The 19,676-nt window shown below is 47.2% G+C and overlaps 1 protein-coding gene across 6 annotated transcripts in view; it reads right to left on the reverse strand.

Moving 5' to 3' along the window:
- CSDE1 (cold shock domain containing E1) overlaps nt 1-19,676 on the reverse strand; it is a 1,384,522-nt gene that overhangs the window by 887,220 nt on the left and 477,626 nt on the right. For all 6 annotated transcript variants that reach the window (XM_069633412.1, XM_069633411.1, XM_069633408.1 and 3 more), the window contains 2 exons: nt 15,937-16,065; nt 15,726-15,851 (listed from right to left, as the gene is read on the reverse strand). In XM_069633412.1, coding sequence (XP_069489513.1) covers nt 15,726-15,851; nt 15,937-16,065 — 255 coding nt within the window. The remainder of the gene's footprint in view (nt 1-15,725; nt 15,852-15,936; nt 16,066-19,676) is intronic.

A 19,676-nucleotide genomic window follows, 5' to 3' on the forward strand; every position in this document is an offset into this window, starting at 1 on the left:
CGTTCTCAAGTTTCAGGGAGGCAGGACTGTTGTCCAGAGGGAGGCCCCTGCCGAAGAGAGAGATCTACCGCCAACTCGTTGCTTAGAGAAGCGACTGGCACCGAGGGAGTTGGAGGCAGATGAGCGAAGAGCTCGAGAAGGAAGTTATTTGGGAAGAGCGTTGAAGGTATTTCGGCCCAAGTCCCCAGTAGGCGTTGCGGACAATGCAGAGGGTTTTGAACTTAATCCTCGCAGCCACTGGGAGCCAGTGCAGTGATGGAGAGATATGATCCCTGGACTTGAGGCCAAGGACAAGTCTCGCAGTCCTGTTCTGGATAAGTTGCAGAGGGCGGAGAGAATAGGCAGATTTAGATAGCGGCTGTTACAGTAGTCCAGCCTAGAGAGAACCAGGGCTCTGGAGACGGTGAGCTTCTGGGGGAAGGAGAGGAAAGTAAGAATCCCTCTGAGGAGGTGCAGCTGGTAGTGTGACTTCTTAGAGATGTCTGAGATGTGAAGAGAGAAGGATAGGGTAGAGTGGAAGATGAGCAAGATTTTTTTGTCTTGTAGGTGGGGACAGGAAGTGGGCCAAGAGGCCTGCCATAGAGCTGCAGGGAAGGAGGGAGTGGGTGTGCCAATGAGTAGGATCTGAGTCTTACTGGAGTTAAGGCAAAGGTAATTGGCGGCACACCAATCCTGGATAGACAGTCAGAGATGTGGGAAAGGGAGGAGGCGGCCGAGGGTAGCCTGAAAAGGAGCTGTGTATCATCCTCATGGCACTGAAAGTTGGGGCAGAGAGCAGCAATGCGGTTGGCAAGGAGTGCCAGGTACTAATTGAAAAGCCAGGGAGAGAGGTTAGATCAAAAAAGCTATTAGAGAGGAAGGACCCAAGTTGGACCTGGGAGGGTCGGTGAGGAAAGAAGTCAGCCACGCCAGAGCCTGACCAGTGATACCCAGGTTATTACGGATATGGTTGAGCAGGATGGCATGGTTGACAGTGTCAAAGGCAGAAGAGAGATCAAGCAGGACGACGAACGGGTTATTGGAGTCAAGGTTGGAGAGCAGGTCTTCACGGATGTTCAGGAGAGCAGTTTCCGTGCTTCTGGCAGCTCTGAAGCCAGACTGATGGTCATGAAGACAAACAGATTCAGTGTGGAGGTTAAGCTGGGAGATGGCCAGTTTCTCCAGGAGCTTGCCCAGGAAGGGAGTGATGGAGATTGGGCTATAGTTGGCCGGGCAGGAGGGGTCAGCAGAGGGTTGCTTCAGAGGGTGCACAAGGGAGTGCTTCAGGGGGGATGGGAAGACTCCAGTGGCGAAGGAGTGGTTGCAAAAATTAGCCAGGGCAGGAGCCAAGGAGTCCATGTGGTCCTTGATAGTTTGAGGAACAGGGGTGAACCTGTGTCAATGACTTTCATAGATCAGACTTGTCTAGAAACCTCATCTGCAGAGAAAAGGGAAAAGGCAGAGAAGGAGGGGGTGGCTGAAGATGGGCTAGAGGATGAGCAGAGAGTAGAGGGAGGGAGGTCATAGGAGAGTGAGGAAAGGATGTCCTGAGTTTTTTTAAATGAACTGAGAGGCCAGTGCCGTGCAGAGGGCCTGGGAAGGGACAGGAGAAGTAGAGACTGCAGCAGGATTGGCCAGTTCCTTGCAGATTTTGAAGAGTTCGGCCGGTTTGTTAGATGCCGCAGAGATGCGGGCTTGGATATGAGCTCTCTTCTTGGTGAGGACGGAGAACCGGTATTGCCTTTGCAGCAGGCGGCAGGCCAGTTTGTCAGAGGATGAGCAAGAAGCACGTCATTTCCTCTCGACCACCCTGCACTTGATTTTAGGGTGACGCAGTCTGAGTCATACCAGGAGTTACACTTGGCTTTGGGCTTCAGGTGGATTCTCATGACAGGGGCAAGGATATCAAGAATGTCAGATATAGAAGAATGGAGTGTGGCGAGGGCTGTGTCAGGATGAGAGTCAGCCAAAGGTGGTGGAGGGGGCGGGGGGGTGAGAAGGTGGCGGCGAAAGCCTCAACTGACACGCGCTTCATGGGTCGGATGACCGAGAAGGTAGGTGGCGGTGATGGAGGTGGCTTGGCCTGAGGGCTAGGGAGGTTGAAGTGGGAAGATAGGAGAAAGTGATCACTCCAGGAGAGTGGCGTGGAGAGGGAGAGAGAGAGGGGAAGGTCAGAACATCGAGTGTGCCCTGCAGAATGAGTCAGGCCAGAAGGGAGAACGGTGAGAGTCGCAGAGGTCGCAAAAGAGTCCCGGCAGGGGCCGGGGCGGGGGGGGGGAAGAAGGGGGTGGGGCTGGAGGCATCCAGGTGGATGTTGAAGTCTCCAAGAAGGAGGAGTTGAGTGGTTGAGGCCAGCAGAGAGGGAGAGGTCTGCCCAACCAGAGAGGAAGGAAGAAATCTGACCAGGTGGCCGATGGATAGTCACAGTAAGGGAATGGCTAGGGGAAAGGGAGAGCCTGCAGACAAGGCATTCAAAAGTAGAGTAGGTCTGCGTCAGAGTAACAGAGGCAGGAATCCACTCAGGGAAGATCAGGGCTACACCCCCGCCAGAGCGGTTGGGCCTGGGCGCAGAGGGGATTTTGTAGCCGTCCGGTAGGAGCGTGTCAAAGCTGGTGACAGAGCTGGCTGTGAACCATGTCTCGGTGAGACCAAGGACATCAAGGTCAAATTCTTCAAGAAGGCGGCACATATCAGATGAATGTTTAACAGCAGAGCGAGAGTTAAGAGTAGCAATGTGGAGAAGGTTGCCATCCTTAAAGGACTTCCGGGGAGTGGTACAGATCAGAGGTACGCCCTGCTGAGGTGTAGAAGGTGTAGAGGGAGCCTGAGAGGGGGCAGTGAGAGAGGGGGAAGGCAAGGTAGCCAAGGAAAGGAGAGGGGGGACAGCCAGAGAGGAAAGGAAGTTGATAAGGCGCAGGAAGCGTCTATCAAAGAGGTGAAGGTTGGCCTGAGGGACTTGGACCAAGACAGTCCCATTTGAGCAGGCAGGTAGCCCAAAAGGACAGACTGGAAGGGTTTGAGAGCTCACAACTGCGCAACATTAGAACCAGTGAGAGGCCACCTGAGTTAGAGAATCCTGTAGGGGAGGAAAAAGGCCTAATATTCTACTGATACAGTGCGTAATGCAACATGCGGGGAACCACCTAAGTTTGAGAATCCTGTAGGGAAGAAAAGTACTGATACAGTGTATATAACAGCAGCACAGGGGACAAAATCTGTTTGAGCGGATTCACCTTTAACTCCCACTCATGACAGGAGCGAAGTTCCCTGCTGAGGGAATCCACCATGGTATTCTGTCGTCCTGGGAGGTTAATGTATGGGAAACATTCAATGCTGCAAAGCCCAGTGCCACAAGGTCTGTGTTTCCAACGAAATAGGTAGAGAGATCTCGTTCCCCCCCCCCCCCATAACCCTCTCTGCTTGCATATGTAGAACACTGGTGCTGTTGTCCGTGAAGATTTGCACCACTTTACTGTTGACTCTTGAAAGGAACGATTTCAGCGTCCAAAAGACAGTGTGCCGTTGCCGGCGATTGATCTGCAGTGTTTTCTCCACCTCTGTCCAAAGGCCTCTGGCATCCAGGCAGACTGAATATGCGCTCCAGCCTTCTAGGGAAGAGTGTTGTCAGTGACTTGGTGAATGGGGAGACAAAAGGGGACATAATGAACCAGGTGAGCTTTGATTGACCACCAGCGCAATTGTGTTCTCAAGCATTTATTCAGCTTGATGTGGTCTTGCCAGGACTCCTCTGCTTCCAGCGAGCGTTGAGGAACTCTTGCAGGGGCCACATGTGGAGCTTGCAGGGAAGTAGTAGAGAAATGCAGGATGACATCATGCCCAACAGGGACTTGTAACTACAGACAGATACTGCAGGGGACACAAAGGTGTTGTACTTTGGCGAGGAGGGTAGATATCCTCCTGTAACAGAGTTGCTGTGCAGGACAGTGTCAAGATGTGCCCCCCAGGTACAGCGTCTGCTGGGAGGCAAAATAACTACAGACAGTTGGAGTAACCTAGGGATTGCAGACAGCGACTGGTCAGAGAAATGCAGTGTGCTGCCTTGGTGAATGTCGTTGCCCTCACCAACCAGTCGAGATAGGGGTAGACATGTGCCCCCTCTGCAGAGATGTGCTACCGGTGGGTCGAGGCATTTGATAAATACTCATGGGGCAGATCGCAGCCGAACAGCATTGGTATTGCTGGCCGGTGTCAACAAAGCATAGGTAATGGCAGTGTGACCTATAAAAAGGAATGTGAAAATAGACTTCCTCCAGGTCTAGACGTGCCAGGTAGTATAGGTGCTGCAGCTGTGATAGCACCTCTTGTAATATGACCAGCAGGAAGGTTTGAACTTTCAAGTATTTGTTTAAGACCCTGAGACCTAAAATGGGTCTCCAACCCACAGTCTTTTCTTACCAAGAAGTATCTGGAGTACACTCCTTGACTTTGCAGTGCGTGCCAGACTCGCTGTATGGCTCCCTTTGATAGCAGCAACCGGACTTCCTGTTGTAGCAGATTATGTAGATAGTCTGCTTTCTTGACCGGGGATGGTGGGCGGTCGCTTGAAAAACTCCAGTGTATGTCACCAAATGAATGAGGGATAGCACCCATTCGTCGCTGGTGATGTTTCTGCACTACTGGAAGAATAGTGATAGTAGTGCTCCCACTGGGGTACTAAAGGGGGAGGGCATGCCCCTGGTCAAGTCAGGGCTGTTTGTATGATTGGCCCCTGGATTGTCAGGAGCTGAAGTGGCGTGGTTTGTGTTGGGGAGAATTCTCAAAAATGTGCCAATTCCCTTCACCTTAGAGATCCCCAGCGACTTTGCTGGATTTTGAGGACTTGATTTTACCTAGAGAGAGTGACCCTTTTTCCCCCACTCATGTATTTTGATGTGCGTTTACCTTTGTGTTTCCTTTGGTTATGGAGTCTAACCAACTCCATAGGCATCATCCTTTCCATTCGTGTCACCCAGCACCCTCAGTGAAGTGACACAGGGAAGCCTTTAAGGCTTTCCCAAGGTTTAACTACCTTCTATGGGATAAACTGCTGTGTCCCAGAGCAAGTAAAGTGTAATTGACTTTACTAGTCTTTAAATTCCTAGACCCAGCACACCCTATCTTACAATAGAGTGCTGGAGGGGTTACTTAGTATCCCCTGCGTCTAGATACTCATGTAGCATTCAAATGTTAACCTTTCCTATCAGAATGGCTGGTGGTAGTGATTTTACAACAAACTACCATGATTTTTCCCCCAACCGCAAACTAGTCGTAGCTCCGGTAATGTTAAATCATGGGAGCCATGTTTTTCAAGATGGTGCTGAAGCCTCCTTTGTTAAAACGGGTCCCGGTCTTTTCTCACCATTTCTTTGTGGAAAGGTCCCACTCAAGTTTTTCTCTGCACGCCAAACCAGGTTTGGTCTTTGTTCATTTCGCCTTTGCCGGCTTCTGGAGTAAAACCTGCCTCTAGCTCCAGAGTGTCTGGAGTAGGCAGGAAGTGTGGGAGGTGGCCGAAACTCCCTGTGCTTAGTCTCCTAGGAGACGCAAATGCACTCTGTGATGATCGGCTGGCTGACTGTCCGGCTGGCAAGGACAGCCACCCTGCTAGTTGAGTGGCAGCTAGGCTGGAATGAATGGGAGAGAACTGAATAAAAAGGCGAGTCTCTTGGCTTGGAAGGCAGAGTCGACCACTGGATGAAGGAACCGAAGACTAGCTTGAAGAGGACGCCTGCTGCAACTCCTGGACCGTTGGTTTGCCCGGTGAAGCCCTGCTGCAGAGCCTGCTTGCGAAGTTCGAATTGACAGAGAAGCCCCTGCAAGGACAACTTCTCCCTTTGAGTTGGTGGGACCAATCAACTCCAAAGTAAGACACCTGGACACTCCTCTGAGAGCTGGTTGTATTTCCTCAAAGTTGCTGCAGGAAACAGTAGAAACAGGGAGGACAACACCAGATTGTGTGCGTTACTTTTAAGCTGTCCTAAAGTGTTTGAACGATCCTCTGGACTCCCACAACGTCGGACCAACCAAGCCCGACACCCCCCCCCTCAGTTGAGTACAGGCCCTCAGAGGCAAGGACAGTCCACCTTGACAGCCAGGACCAGGGTTGTTACCAGTGTGGTAGCTGAAACGCAAAACAGCCACTGAAATTAAAGTTTGCCAGTTGCAAGCTTTTGACCATCCTAGTGCAGGGCAGCAGTACCCTGACGTCCTCCCTCTTGTCCCCATGACTGTGGCCCAGGAACCGCGAGATCTGCAGGAGCTGCCAGGAACAGAAGTTTTCAGCTTCATCTCTCTCGCGGTGAAAGTGCTTGAAACTTTTGCAACTCGCAGGCATAATCAGCTTGTGTCCCAACATAGGATTCTTCTTTTTAAAAACTACTTCTAAAAACTTATGCAGAGACTTTTTTGTTTACTTGCCAGAACCGCTTTATCCTATCCAAGACTTTAGCCCATTGACTTTAGCCTAGCCTATTCAATAGACTCTTGTGGTGATCTTCAAGTATTTGCACCGTCTAAGAATAATTGTAGTCTTTTATATTCCGATAACCTTTGCCTTTAACTCCTCTTGAAAAGTATTCTGAATGCCAACAGTAAGATATTAATGTCCCCAGCACCCTTGCTACTAAATTAACCTGTGGGTGTAGGTTGTTTCGGTGGGCCATCCCAAAAGGGACTGTCAGATTCAGAAACTTCGAGTGTACAGTATTCAAGTACATTTGTGTGTTATATATGATTGCCTCCTTCTAATGAATGTTTTATAACTGACTGATAAGTTAATAAGTATTTATCCAAGAAACCCTGAGTGTAGGTTTATTTGAACACCTGCGATTGTAGACCTCTGTGTAATCCCCTCTTGAGATAAGCCTGCTTGCTCAACATGATACCAAAAATGTGTAGTCCATACTTATACCAAAGGTTGGTTTGTTTACACACAACTATGACCATAGGTGTAGTGTTCCCAGAGGGTACTGAATACAAACTTTGCCTAACAGTTTGGCACTATAGGACTGGGATTTATGCCCATAGGTGTGAAGACTGGGCACCCAGAGCCTTATAGGACTGAGACTGGTAGGACAACGGTTTTCCTGTAAAGTCCTGCAGAAACAGGATTTTCCAGACCAAAAGGACTGGCGTTTTCGTCCTGTGATTAATCCAATGAGTCATCACAGATTACCCAGTGGTAACCCCCAGGGGGACAGCAGCCGATACCTGGCCCTGGGGACAGCTATTTGAGGGAAGCTCACATGGGAGGAGAAAGCCTCCAGGGAGATGTATTGCTTCATTGGATGCAACATGGTAACCCTCATTTGCCCATGAAAAAGATCTTTTGATACCAAATACCCCAATGGCCTACTGCCATAGGTCTATTCCTGCCCCCACACAATTTTAGGGAAAAACCCCCCTCCTCCACCCCCTCCCCTTTTAGGGAAAAGCCCCCCCTCCCCAAGAACTCATAGGTCAAACTTACATCCCTGGGCTAAAATGTAAAAAGCTCCAAACTTAACATTATAAGTTCTAATTATCCATTTTATAGAAGTGACGCATCATTCAGAAATGTTGAGTGATTTTCCACCAATGGCATAAATGGCTCGAGCCGCGCCCGTTGCTTCAGTTCAGTTTTTTCGATGAAACACAGGAGGAACACCCAGGCGTGCCCCATGACCGATACATTCTCCATGAGAGGAAAGTGTAAGAAAACGTAAAACTGTACTGTGGGGTAGGATGGGAGGGCCGATGAGGAATACGTGGGAGGAACATCCAGTCGAAAGAACGTTACAGTTGGTAAGTAACTTGTTCTTCAAATGGATTGTGTCCTCCCACGTATTCCTCATCTTGTGATGGGCTCCCATAGCAGTAGCAATTTTGGATGCGGCAGTACTAATTTCAGTTTTCGTGGACAGAATGCAGAACTGCCTTGGCAAATAAACACTCATTAGAGGAGGCAGTATCCAAACAATGTTTAACAAAGTATGCATTGTTTTCCAGGTTGCAGCTGCACAAATATCTGCTGCCGGGACCCCTCTTTAGAGCCGCAGAAGTAGCCATTCCCCTTGTAGAATGGGCACGAAGCCCATCTGGTGGTTCTTTTCCCGCTAATCTGTAGCATTAAACTATGGCTAATATGATACAGCAGGAAATGGTCTGTTTTGTTACAGATCAGCCTAATTTATGACCAGTATAACCCACGAATAGTTGGTCATCTTGTCTCAATTTAGCCATCCTTGAGATGTAAAAACTAAGAGCCCTCTTGGGATCTAGTCTGTGTAATCTCTCCTCTTCCTTGCCCAGATGAGGATAAAAAGTTGGTAGTACTATTTTTTGTGACAAATGGAAGTCCGAGACTACTTTTGGCAAGAAAGAAGGTTTAACTTTAAGGACTACCTTGTCCTTATAAAAAATAGTATATGGTGGTTTGCATGAGAGAGCCTGAAGTTCGCTAACCCTGCGGGCTGATGACAGGGCCACAAGGACAGTTTTTAGAGTTAAAAGCCTCAATGGACATGAATGCAGAGGCTCAAAAGGTATGCAAGTCAAGAATGTTGGTACTAAATTTAAATCCCAAGTTGGTACATGGAAAGGTACTGGAGGGTATACATTAGTAAGCCCTTTTAAGAATTGAATGATTAACGGTATATTGAAATATGAAACCTCTTCCGAGGAGCGCTTGAAAATGGACAGCGCAGCAAGGTATCCTTTGATTGTTCCTTTCTGGAGCCCCAGATTAGCTAGATGTAGCAGAAAAGAAAGCACCATTGGGGTGCCACAATGAAAAGGGTCCACATCCTTGTCTTTGCACCAGTTACTAAACCTGTTCCAGCGACATCGGTACAAAGATTTTGTTGCTGGTCTTCTGGCCGAAAGCAAGATTTCCATTACATCATCTGGAAGATCCCAACCTCTCAGAAACCATGCGTGAAGGTTGAGTGTCTTGACCTCTGGATGGAGAACCCGACCTTCCTCTTGCGAAAGAAGATCCTCTCTTTGCGGAAGACGTATTGGAGGGCAGATGGACATGTCCAGAAGGTCCTAGTACCACGTCCTCCTGGCCCAATCCGGGGCAATTAGGATCATGGTTTTCCTGAACTTTCTCAACCTCCCGATTACTTGAGGAATCACGGGGACTGGGGGAAACTCGTACAGCAGTGGAAATTTCCACTCCACTACGAATGCTTCTCCCAGAGCTCCTCTGAGGAAATTCCCTTGAACAGTACTGATCGCACTTCCGGTTGATCGCGGTGGCGAACAGATCCACTTGAGGGGTTCCTCAAAGGGCGAAGATCTCCAGAAGGACTTCCTGAGCTATCTCCCACTCGTGCGAGACCGTGCTCTGCCTGCTCAGAGCGTCCGCCACCGTGTTCTTCTCTCCGGCTAGGTGAATTGCCGATAGAGATTCCTTCTTGTATTGCCCAGAACCATAGCTGCATTGCCTCTCTGCACAGTGGTAGTGACCCTACACCACCTCTGTTGTAGAGGTAGTACATGGCCACCGTGTTGTCCGTCATTATCAGGACATGCTTTCCCTGTACAGAGGGCCAAAAGGCCTTCAGAGCTAGTCCGATTGCCCTCAGCTCCAACAGGTTGATGTGTAGTTTGGACTCTGATGGAGACCAACGACCGCTGATTGTCAGATCGTTGGTGTGTGCTCCCCACCCCGTGAGTGAGGCGTCCGTCACTACCGTTGTCTCCGGCCATGGTTGCCAAAAAGACTCCCTTGAAAATTGTCGTTGCAAGCCCACCATAGAAGATCCTGAGCAACTGCGCTCGGGACTTGCAGAAGATCCGACATATTCCCTGAGAACTGGGACCACTGAGTTCTGAGTGCCCATTGAAGGGATCACATTCTCAACCTGGCCTCTGGTACTAGGAAAATGGAGGATGCCATGAGGCCGAGCAACCTGAGAAAATAGAAGGACGGTAGACGTTGGGCATTCTGAAACTTCGTTACCATCTGCTGGATGTGGAGAGCTCTCACTTCGGGAGGCGAGGCTTTTCCCGAGGAAGTGTCCAAGACTGCTCCGATAAACTGGAGCTTCTGGGATGGCATCATGAGGGACTTCTTGCAATTGAGGGAGAAGCCCAATTTGTGGAGGAAGTGGCAGGTGATCGAAAGATGTTCCCGAGCTTGTTCTGGAGAACTTGCTCTATCAACCAGTCGTCCAGGTAGGGATATATGGGAATAACTCCTCTGAGACTTGCTGCCACAACCGCCAACAGTTTGGTGAAAACCCTCGGGCAGAGGTTAACCCGAATGGCAGAACTCGAAACTGATAATGAGAATTGCCAATCGCGAACCTCAGGTACTCTGTGCTTTGGATGGATTGGCACATGAAAGTAAGCATCCTGAAGGTCCAATGATACCAACCAATCATGGAGTTGGAGAGCCTGAAGGATCTGAGAAAGGGTCACCATCTTGAACTTGTCCTTCCTGAGGAACTTGTTCAAGTTTCTCAAGTCCAAGATGGGCCTCAGTCCTCCGTCCTTTTTTGGGATGCGAAAATATGGGGAGAACCAACCCTTGTTCCTCTCCGCCACAGGTACCAGTTCTATGGCATCTTTCTCTAGCAGGGTTAAAATTTCCTACAACAGGAGCGGATCTGGAATTTCGGCGGAGTTGGCTCCCGTTGGATGATTCGGAGGCCTTTTTAGAAAGGGCAGACAGTATCCTGCCTCCCACTGGTGTTTTGTGTAACAAGGTCTCAGAGGGATTTGGAGGCGGCTGCAGGAGTGGCTGAGGGTACAGATGCCGCTCCTGAGGCTGATTTTGCACCTCTTCCTCGTGCTCCACGAGGGAAGTTTATTCTGGCACTTTGAGAAGCCGGTACGCTTCCTCTACCAAAAGAGGAGTTGTATCGAAAAGAACGACCCCTCCAGGAAGATAAGCCGGAATAGGGTTTTAGAGGCTGGCGCAAAGAGGCGCCAAGTGATTTAGCTGCCGCTTTCGAGGTCTGAAGTTTTTCTAGGCTTTCATCAGCCTTTCTGCCAAAGAGCCTCGAGCCATCAAAGGGCATGTTGCGGAGTCTAGCTTGCACGTCTGGTGCAAACCCCCGACTTCCTCAACCACGCAAATCTGCGTAGCACAACGCTTGCAGCCATGGATCTGCTGATACTATCAGCAGTATCCAGTCCAGACTGGAGACATTCCCCCATTGCCTCCTTCCCGTCTTTGACTATATTCATGAATCCTTCCCTTTCATCGCCTTCCGGAATATGATCAGCCGCCGCCGAAATACAGTCCCACAGGGTATGAGTAAACCTGGCTAGGGTACAGGTGACATTTGCCGACTTAAGTGCCATACTGCCCGACATGAAAACTTTACGTGCCCAGGCATCAACTTTATCCTCTATCTGGAGGGATAGTTGGATAAGCAGTTTGTTTTGAAGTAGATGCTGCCTGAATGAGACAACTCTGGAGTCGGATGTTTATTCAAATATTCAGGATCCATTCCAGCTGGTCTATATTTTTTGGGAAAAGTACTACCTGCAGCAGCAATAGTCTCTGGTTTCTCCCAGTTTTTCCTCCACAGTCCTTTGAAGGGCTATGTGGAAAGGGAGAACAGGATCTTTGAGGTCCCTTGACGATTATATCCGTCATGTCATCTTGTTCAAAAATGGGTGAAGTATTACCCCAACCCATATATTCAACTACCCTGGTCATAAGACCCCTTACCCAGCATCTGCATGCTCGGCAGGATCAGGTTTGGCGAACTCTAATTCTGGGGATGTGTCAATTCCACTGGCAGAATGTAGAGTATCACTCAGGTCTCTCATTCTAGATTCCTGGTCAATAAGTTACTCAGGAACTTGTCTTGTACCATAAGTAACTCCCAAAGTAGTAACCTAGTCTTCTTCTGAAGCAGACTCTTCATAAATTGCTGACAGATTTGAAAAAGTCTGACCTGGGCAAAGGAGTGAATCTCCTTTCTTCCTCTTCCATCTGCTTCGAAGGAATTGGCAAATCCTTCGAAATTGTCGAAGGGGTCTTCGAAGAGGACTTCGATAATGGCGTCGAGGATGTTTTTGGCTTTGGAGTCGAAATTATCGACGCCGAGGGCGTCGGCGAAGTCTTCGACGACTAGTGTTTCTTGCATGGCACTGGAGATGTGCTCGACTCTCGAAGAGTCTTCGACGGTTTTACATCGACTCAAGTTTTTTTTTGGATTTGACGCTACCGGTCTTTGCCATGGTAGTCTTGGACTTCTCTTTGTCGTCCAATGGAGCTACTTTAGGGGTATGGCTTTTTCGAGGGGGTCGGGCCGCGTTCTCGAAGACCTCCATCTTTTTGCGGAATTCCTCCCACTTACTGGGAGAATCCGATTTAGTCGGACAACAAATTTCTTCAGTCGACTCTGAAGAAGATGGAGATCTATGTCTCCTATTCATTTTTTTCGATGACTAAGAATGTCTCGATCTACTCCTAGATCGAGAGCTCCTTGAGTGCCTATGGCGATCAGATTCCTTAGAATCAGTTGCTTTGTGTGTTTTTGACGTAACCTTTTTTGAGGCCTCCTTCCCCACCGACAGTTTACCTCTCCTCTCACGAAGAGCTTTCTCAGTCATTGATTGGCAGGACCCGCAGTCGTCGGTTCGGTGACTGGAACCGAGACAAATCCGGTGGGGATCGGTGATCGACATCTTAGACCCACAAACTGCACACTTCTTGAACCCAGTCCTGGGTGTCGAAGGCGTTGAAGATGACATTTTCTTCACAGAAAACAAAAGTGCGCCGTTCAATAGCGAAGCGATCGAAAAAAACGGAACTGAAGCAACGGGCGCGGCTCGAGCTATTTAAACCATCAGTGACGTCGACAGAGTACGGAGTCCGTCGAGGGACAATTGACGCCACGACCTTGAGCACAGCGCCCTCTGCCGAGAATTTTTTTTTCCGAAGCAGCGAAGCTGGAGATAACGAATTACCACAAGATGAGGAATACGTGGGAGGACACAATTCATTCGAAGTAGTCGCGCCTCTCTGCAAAGCTTAAGAAGCTTGGAAGCATGAATCTGTGTGGCAGAGCGGATAGCCAACGAGGACGCAGAGGAACACTGCAACAGCAAGACACACTGCAGACAAGCCAGGAGCCAGTGGAAGAATCTTGGATGTTCACTGTTAGGCAAAGTTTGTATGTAGTACCCTCTGGGAACACTACAAACAACTGACTGCAGGCATAGGAAACCCAACCTTTGATATAAGCTTGTCCTACAGTTTTGGTAGCGTGTTGAGCAGCCAGGCTTATCTCAAGAGGGGTCAATGTGAGCTGTAGGGGAGTTACACAGATTTCACAGTGACAATTATTGAAATAAACATACTCAAGGTTTCTTGAATAAACAATTATTAATTTATTCATCAGTCAGTTAGACTAATCCTTCTTCAGAAGGGGGCAATATAATAGTAACACACAAATACACTTCAATACTGTGCACTCTTAGTTTCTAAATCAGTGAAGATCCTTTAGGGATGGCCTCAGGTGACTTCAATAGCTAAGGTGCTGGGGGACATTAATATATTACTGTTTGCATTTAGAATACTGTTAAAAGTTTGGTAAAAGGAAAAGATGATTAGGACAACAAGAGACCACAAATATTCTTAAGCAGGCACATACTTTTGGATCCCCTAGGCAGAGTCATTCAGTATAATAGGCTAGGCCAAAGTCAATGGGCAAAAGTCTTATATAGGATGGAGTACTTCTGGTAGGTAAGTAGAAAAGTCTTTGCACAATGTTTTAGAAGTCAAAGCAGGGCCACAAGCGGTTAGACTTGTGAGTGGTAGAAGATGCAAGCAACTCTACAGCAAGAGATAAGTTCTCTCAGACTTTGTACAGTACGTTTGAATTGAAAAAAGTACAGCAGATGACTTCTGTTCCTGTGCAGCTCTGCAGATCTCACTGTTCTTGGGCCTCAGTCGGGGGGACAAGAGGGAGGACTTCTGGGGACTCATGCACTGCAATGGGACGGTCACTGCTCCCAACCGGCAATCTTCAAATCAGTAGCTGTTCAGTGTTTCAGCTCCTCGCGTCTACCACAAATAGCAACACTGCGGTTCCTGGCTGCCGAGATGGACTTTCCTTGCTTCTAGGGTCCCGCACTCTGTTGAGGGGGCTTAGGCTCGGTCCTGCTTCCTGGGAGTCCAGAGCATCTTCCTGGAGCTCTTGGCCAACTTAAAAGCAACACATACACACACACTTGTGTTCCTCTCCCTGGCTCTACGGTTTCCAGCAGCAACTCTGTGGAAATTCAACCAGCTCTGAGATGGATATCCAGGTGGCTTACTTTGGAGTCGATTGGTCCTACCAACTAAAGGAGAGAAGTCGTCCTTGCAGGGGCTTATTAGTCGATACAAACTTGGCGTTTCGGCACTGCAGCAGGGTTTCACCAGGCAAATCAACGGTCCAGGAGTTGCAGCAGGCCTCCTCTTCAAGCTCTTTTTCGGTTCCTTCGTCCAGTGGTCGAATCTGCCTTCCAAGCCAAAAGACTCTCCTTTTATACAGTTATCTCCCATTCATTCCAGCCTAGCTGTCGATCACCTACCAGGGTGGCTGTCCTTGCCCGACAGTCAGCCAGCCAATTATCAGAGTGCATTTGGGTCTCCTAGGAGACCAAGCACAGAGTTTTGGGCACCTCCTTCACTTCCTGCCTACCCCAGACACCCTGGAGCCAGAAGTGGGCTTTACTCGTGAATCCTGCCAAAGGCAAAACAAAGGGACCAAACCTGGTTTGGCACACAGAGTAAATCTCAAAGACCTTTCCACAAAGAAATGGCAAAAAAGAAGACCTGGCCATTTTGACAAAATGGGTGTTTTACTGCAGCTGCGAACGTAGTCCGCAGTAAATGCACAACGCAGTAGTAAAAATGAAACCACTGCCACCAGCCATTCAGTGAGGGAAAGAGTAACACACTTGTTACATGAGCAGTTAGACAAAGGGGATACTAAGTAACCCCTCCAGCACCCTGGTGTAAGATAGTGTGAGCTGGGTCTAGAAAGTTATAATTATAAGTAAAGTCAATTTCACTTTACTGCCCTGGGAAACAGTTTATCCCAGAGACATATTTCCCCAAGGTGTAAATGTCAAGAGACTTCCCTGTGTCACTGCAATAAAGGTGCTGTGTGCCACTATGTAAAAGATGATGCCTATGGAGTTAGTCAGACTCCACAACCAAGAGAGAGACAGTTCAGAAATCACATTAAAATACGAGTGGGATAAAGGGTCTCACTCTCTCCAGGTTCTAAGTCCTCAAAATCCAGCAAAGTTGCTAGGGGTCTCTAAGGTAGAGGGAATTGGCAAATTTCCGAGAATTCACCCTAACAAGCAGCAAAAAAACAAACCATTTGAGGAGCAAAGCATGAGGATTCTCAAAACTAGAAACGTGCAGTAAAATCTGAAAACGGCCCTGGGGATGAGTTTAGGAGGACAAATGTCATTGGCTGGGGCAGTATAACCCAAAGGACACTGATCAGCTATAGAGCAGGCTAGCAGATTTAGTTAAAGCTAAACTGCTTTCTGTTTTACTGCAGATTCCCAGTCAGAATATGCACAAGCTTGTGGATCCATGCAAAACCCCATGCTGGACAATACAACTTTCATATGTGCTGCCATCTGCTCGATTATGAATGCTAAACTGTGAAGTTAAGTTTCATTTCAACATGTGGTGCAAAGAAAAGCTACTAACCAAATGAGATTAATTTTATTATGCATTGTGAGAAAATATTGTCCTTACAGGTTCAGTGATTGAAAAAGAACATGGGCCTTACCTGATTTTTGCTTGGCACTTTTGGGATGACTTTGGTTACAGTGCCTTCAAAATATTCAATGCTGATATCTTCAAAAATAACCGTTCCTTGAGGCAGCAGTCTTACATCTGTTGCAACCTCTTTACCCTGAAAAAACAAAGGTTTCAAATAGGGACTCCAAATTTCACCACATTTACAACGCTTTAAGTAGTAACACACTAAATTGACTTACATTTCTATCTTTGATTGTAAACTCCACATCGTCTCCAGGCTGTAGGGAATCAAGGTCCCCTTTAAATTCACTGTAGTGAAAGAATATTTCCTTAACCACATCACCTCTCTCTATGAATCCAAAGGCTTCCTAAAATAAGAAAGAAAAATTTGCTCAGTACTTCACATGCAATTTTCAGATCGACCAACAAAAAGGATAGTTTAAGTGTCTCATAAAAGTTCAAGCATAAGTGTACCAACAGAGCCCTAAGCACTTGTATTTCACACATGAACCCATCTGCAGAATGCCCTCCATACATACTTTTGAAGAAGTCCAATCCGTACCTCTAAATAGGATGCACAAGTGTTCTTTATAAATGTAGGCATCATATTCTTGATTAAGAAATACTTTTATAAGATGAGCAACTTTATCTCCTCCAGGAAGCAATCTACACTCAAATAGAACTTCAAAGCATTATAAGAGCAAAACCAACTGGAGTGGCCATACTTGTCAAGAAAACACCCACTCCCAGTGGGAAATGAGGGCATTTTTATCATCTACAAAAGATGTTCAACGGGGGAAATGCAACAAATAAAGAAAACAAAAATCAAAAATCTAGCAAACAAATCCATGGAGCGATATAAACTAGCATTAGCAAGGCAAACAGTTCTGGCTTTTCTGTAGCCATTGGAAAGAAAATTGCCAGGCACTTTGATAAATGGTATAAACTGACCATTGATGGCTGCAAAATGGTGTGAATACGTAGATTGAAGATGGATTTCCAAAATGAGCCCTGGTGGAAGTATTTTGGGAGGTCCCCAGAATATGGTGAACAGGGAAGAGACCGATTAGCCAAAACCCAGCTAGGTAACCGAGCAGTCACTGCTTAGTCTCAGGAAAAGTGCAAGTGGTCTAGGGCTACAGAGATCCCACACAGAGCAACACCAGTAATTTCAGTTGGACGGTAAGTATAAAAACAATTATTTATTCGACCTTCAGTTACACATTAAGAATTTAAAAATCTCAAGTGAGGAAGGGCGTAGCCTGGAGTGCCAGCGATGTGGCAACTCCTCTAACGGCCTCAGCATGGGAACCGCAGCATTCTCTAACACAAGTTCCTGCTATGGCCCAACCTCCTGAACGCTTGATCTGGGTAGAGGAATGCTGCAATAACATCAAAAAACGAATGAGCAAGGTCAGGTCAATCTCTGCTGAAGAGTAACCACTGCTACACCCTGAGTGGGTGACCCCTTGTGTGGGTGGTCACAGAATTCTCATGAAACTGTTCTTCTGCACAAAAGGGTTTTATTTTGAAGTGCAGTGGTGTAGTAATACACAGGTATTTTTAAATACCTATGGAACTTACCACCTGTCCAAGGACACTACCAATGTGGCAAATGCATGGCGTGCCAGTTCACCAAGACAACCAAAGTATTCACACACAAAGATCTCGTGGACCTTACAGAATCACACAAACTAATACCAAACAAGTTATTTACAACATTGAATGCCCATGTGGACTTCTCTATGTTGGGAAAACCATGAGAGCTGTGAAGACTCGAATTGGTGAGCACCGGTCATGTATAAAAAACAAGGTACTGGACAAACCACTAGTGGAACACTATGTTAAGAAGAACCACACCAACATGGATATAAAGTGGTGTGTCTTACAGAAAGTGAACATCACGCGTAGAGGTGGAGTCATTGACAAAACCCAACCAGAAATGGGTCCACAAACTATGAACTGTCAAAGAAGGTTTGAACATAACTGCAGAGTGGAAGCATTTCCTGTAAAATATGGCGACAGTGTGTATGTCCTATGGCAGAACACCCGTCTATAGCAATGAATTTTATTATTGTTTTTTCTTCTCAATATATTTTTCATTATTATTGTATGGATAATTGTCTATTGTATCTCTGTTACACTGATTTCCTCTGTTAATATTTAATAAATTGGTTTAAAAAAATACAATATGGCTGCAGATGCTCTGAGAAACCACATCCACCTTGCATCCGACCAGACTTTCATACAGATCCTTTCCATTTTCTAAAAACAAGAATTTGCACTGTGTAACAATTTGTTTTTTGATTTTCTGTCAAATCTTCATTTAAAGTAATTACATCTGTAAATGGATATAAACCATTGATGTCAGACCTGTCATGAACAGCATGTGGGAATGAAGTAACACAGGCCTGATTCTATACTACATGACAGCTAAACAGCTAACACCCAATGGGATTGACAGTGGCTGACATCATGAGCCACACCTTGCATGACTTGCATTTTGGCCCAACTGACTGCTTGCCTCAACTCCAAACAGGCATTTAGATAGTCACCCCACCACAGGGCCCCTGTTCTTTAACATGGCCCTGACCTGCACTTAACACTTGCATCCTCGATATCCGAGACGTCACACTGCTGCTTCAACGATCTTGGCAGCTGAATGCACTGACAATAGGTAAGCTTTACTGCACGCGGCTTCATGCACAGAAACTGGTAGGCCTACCCTCACTGTAAGGAATCTCTAAACAGCATGGCTCTGCACATTTAAACACCCATAGCCCTTCATGCCACCTACACCATAGGCTGCATGTTACGTGTTGTGGCACCGTAATCCAGAACTTGCACAGCCCACATAGATCACAGTCCACCGTTCCCCCAGGACCGATGAGAAGGGGCACTCTTTAATCACATTGTATTAAATACAGATTTGCACTAAGTTTTCCGTGCATTTGATAAATGGCCTTTTGTTATTCCACAGAAGCCCTTTTTATCCCATTTAAGCGCACTCCACGTTTAATGGGACCACCACTAGGTCTACTCTTACCAAATCTTCTAAAACCTACACCACCACTTCCCTAGTCCGACACTAACTATGGGCTAGAGAGGAACCGCACCCCTGCTGCGCCATTTAGTAATCCTACTTCCTCATCCCCTTACAGACGTGACCGCGCCTGTTGACAAGATCGACGACTGCATCCTAAAGTGGATCCTTCCACCTCTTAATCTGAGCCACTAAGCTCCTCGGATTCGGTAAGCACCGGCATCCGCTGTACATAGTATTCATAACTTCTCTGCTAGATCTTTGCTGACCACGTACATCCTGACAAGTTCTTTGTCTGTTTCACTCCTACAGACCACATAGGACCCTCCACTCGTAAAGAAACCCCTGTCCTGGTGAAGGCCTACACCATTAGAACTCACCTAGCTCCACGCAAAATGGCCGAAACACTGTCGTGTTGACACGTATTATATGTTGTTCAACTCTTGATTGTGCCCACACTCTATGGCCCCCCCACCGGTTTATGATTCCACTGAATTCTCTAAGCTTCCTTCCCAAGGAACCTATAGAGAATGAACAAACTGTAAAGTAGATGTCTCAAATATTGACTACTTGATCATTCGTACTTAGGTACTACACTTTGTATGTCCTCAAATGTGAATGTCCTGTTACGATTACTACACCACTGCACTTCAAAATAAAACCATTTTGTGCAGAAGAACAGTTTCATGAGAATTCTGTGACCACCCACACAAGGGGTCACCCACTCAGGGTGTAGCAGTTGTTACTCTTCAGCAGAGATTGACCTGACCTTGCTCATTCGTTTTTTGATATTATTGTACCAACCTGGGTAGAGCAAGGCAGTAACCAGGTACCCTTCAGAATACTAGAGGAATGCTGCAAGCCTTATTGACTGCCATCTGGACTGACGCGAACGGGAACCCCGAAAATGCAGAAGGGGTGTCTGCCGACGGCGAC

The sequence above is a fragment of the Ambystoma mexicanum genome, chromosome 13 (assembly GCF_040938575.1).
Source record: "Ambystoma mexicanum isolate Mex_15411 chromosome 13, UKY_AmexF1_1, whole genome shotgun sequence".
Taxonomy (NCBI): Eukaryota; Metazoa; Chordata; class Amphibia; order Caudata; family Ambystomatidae; genus Ambystoma; species Ambystoma mexicanum.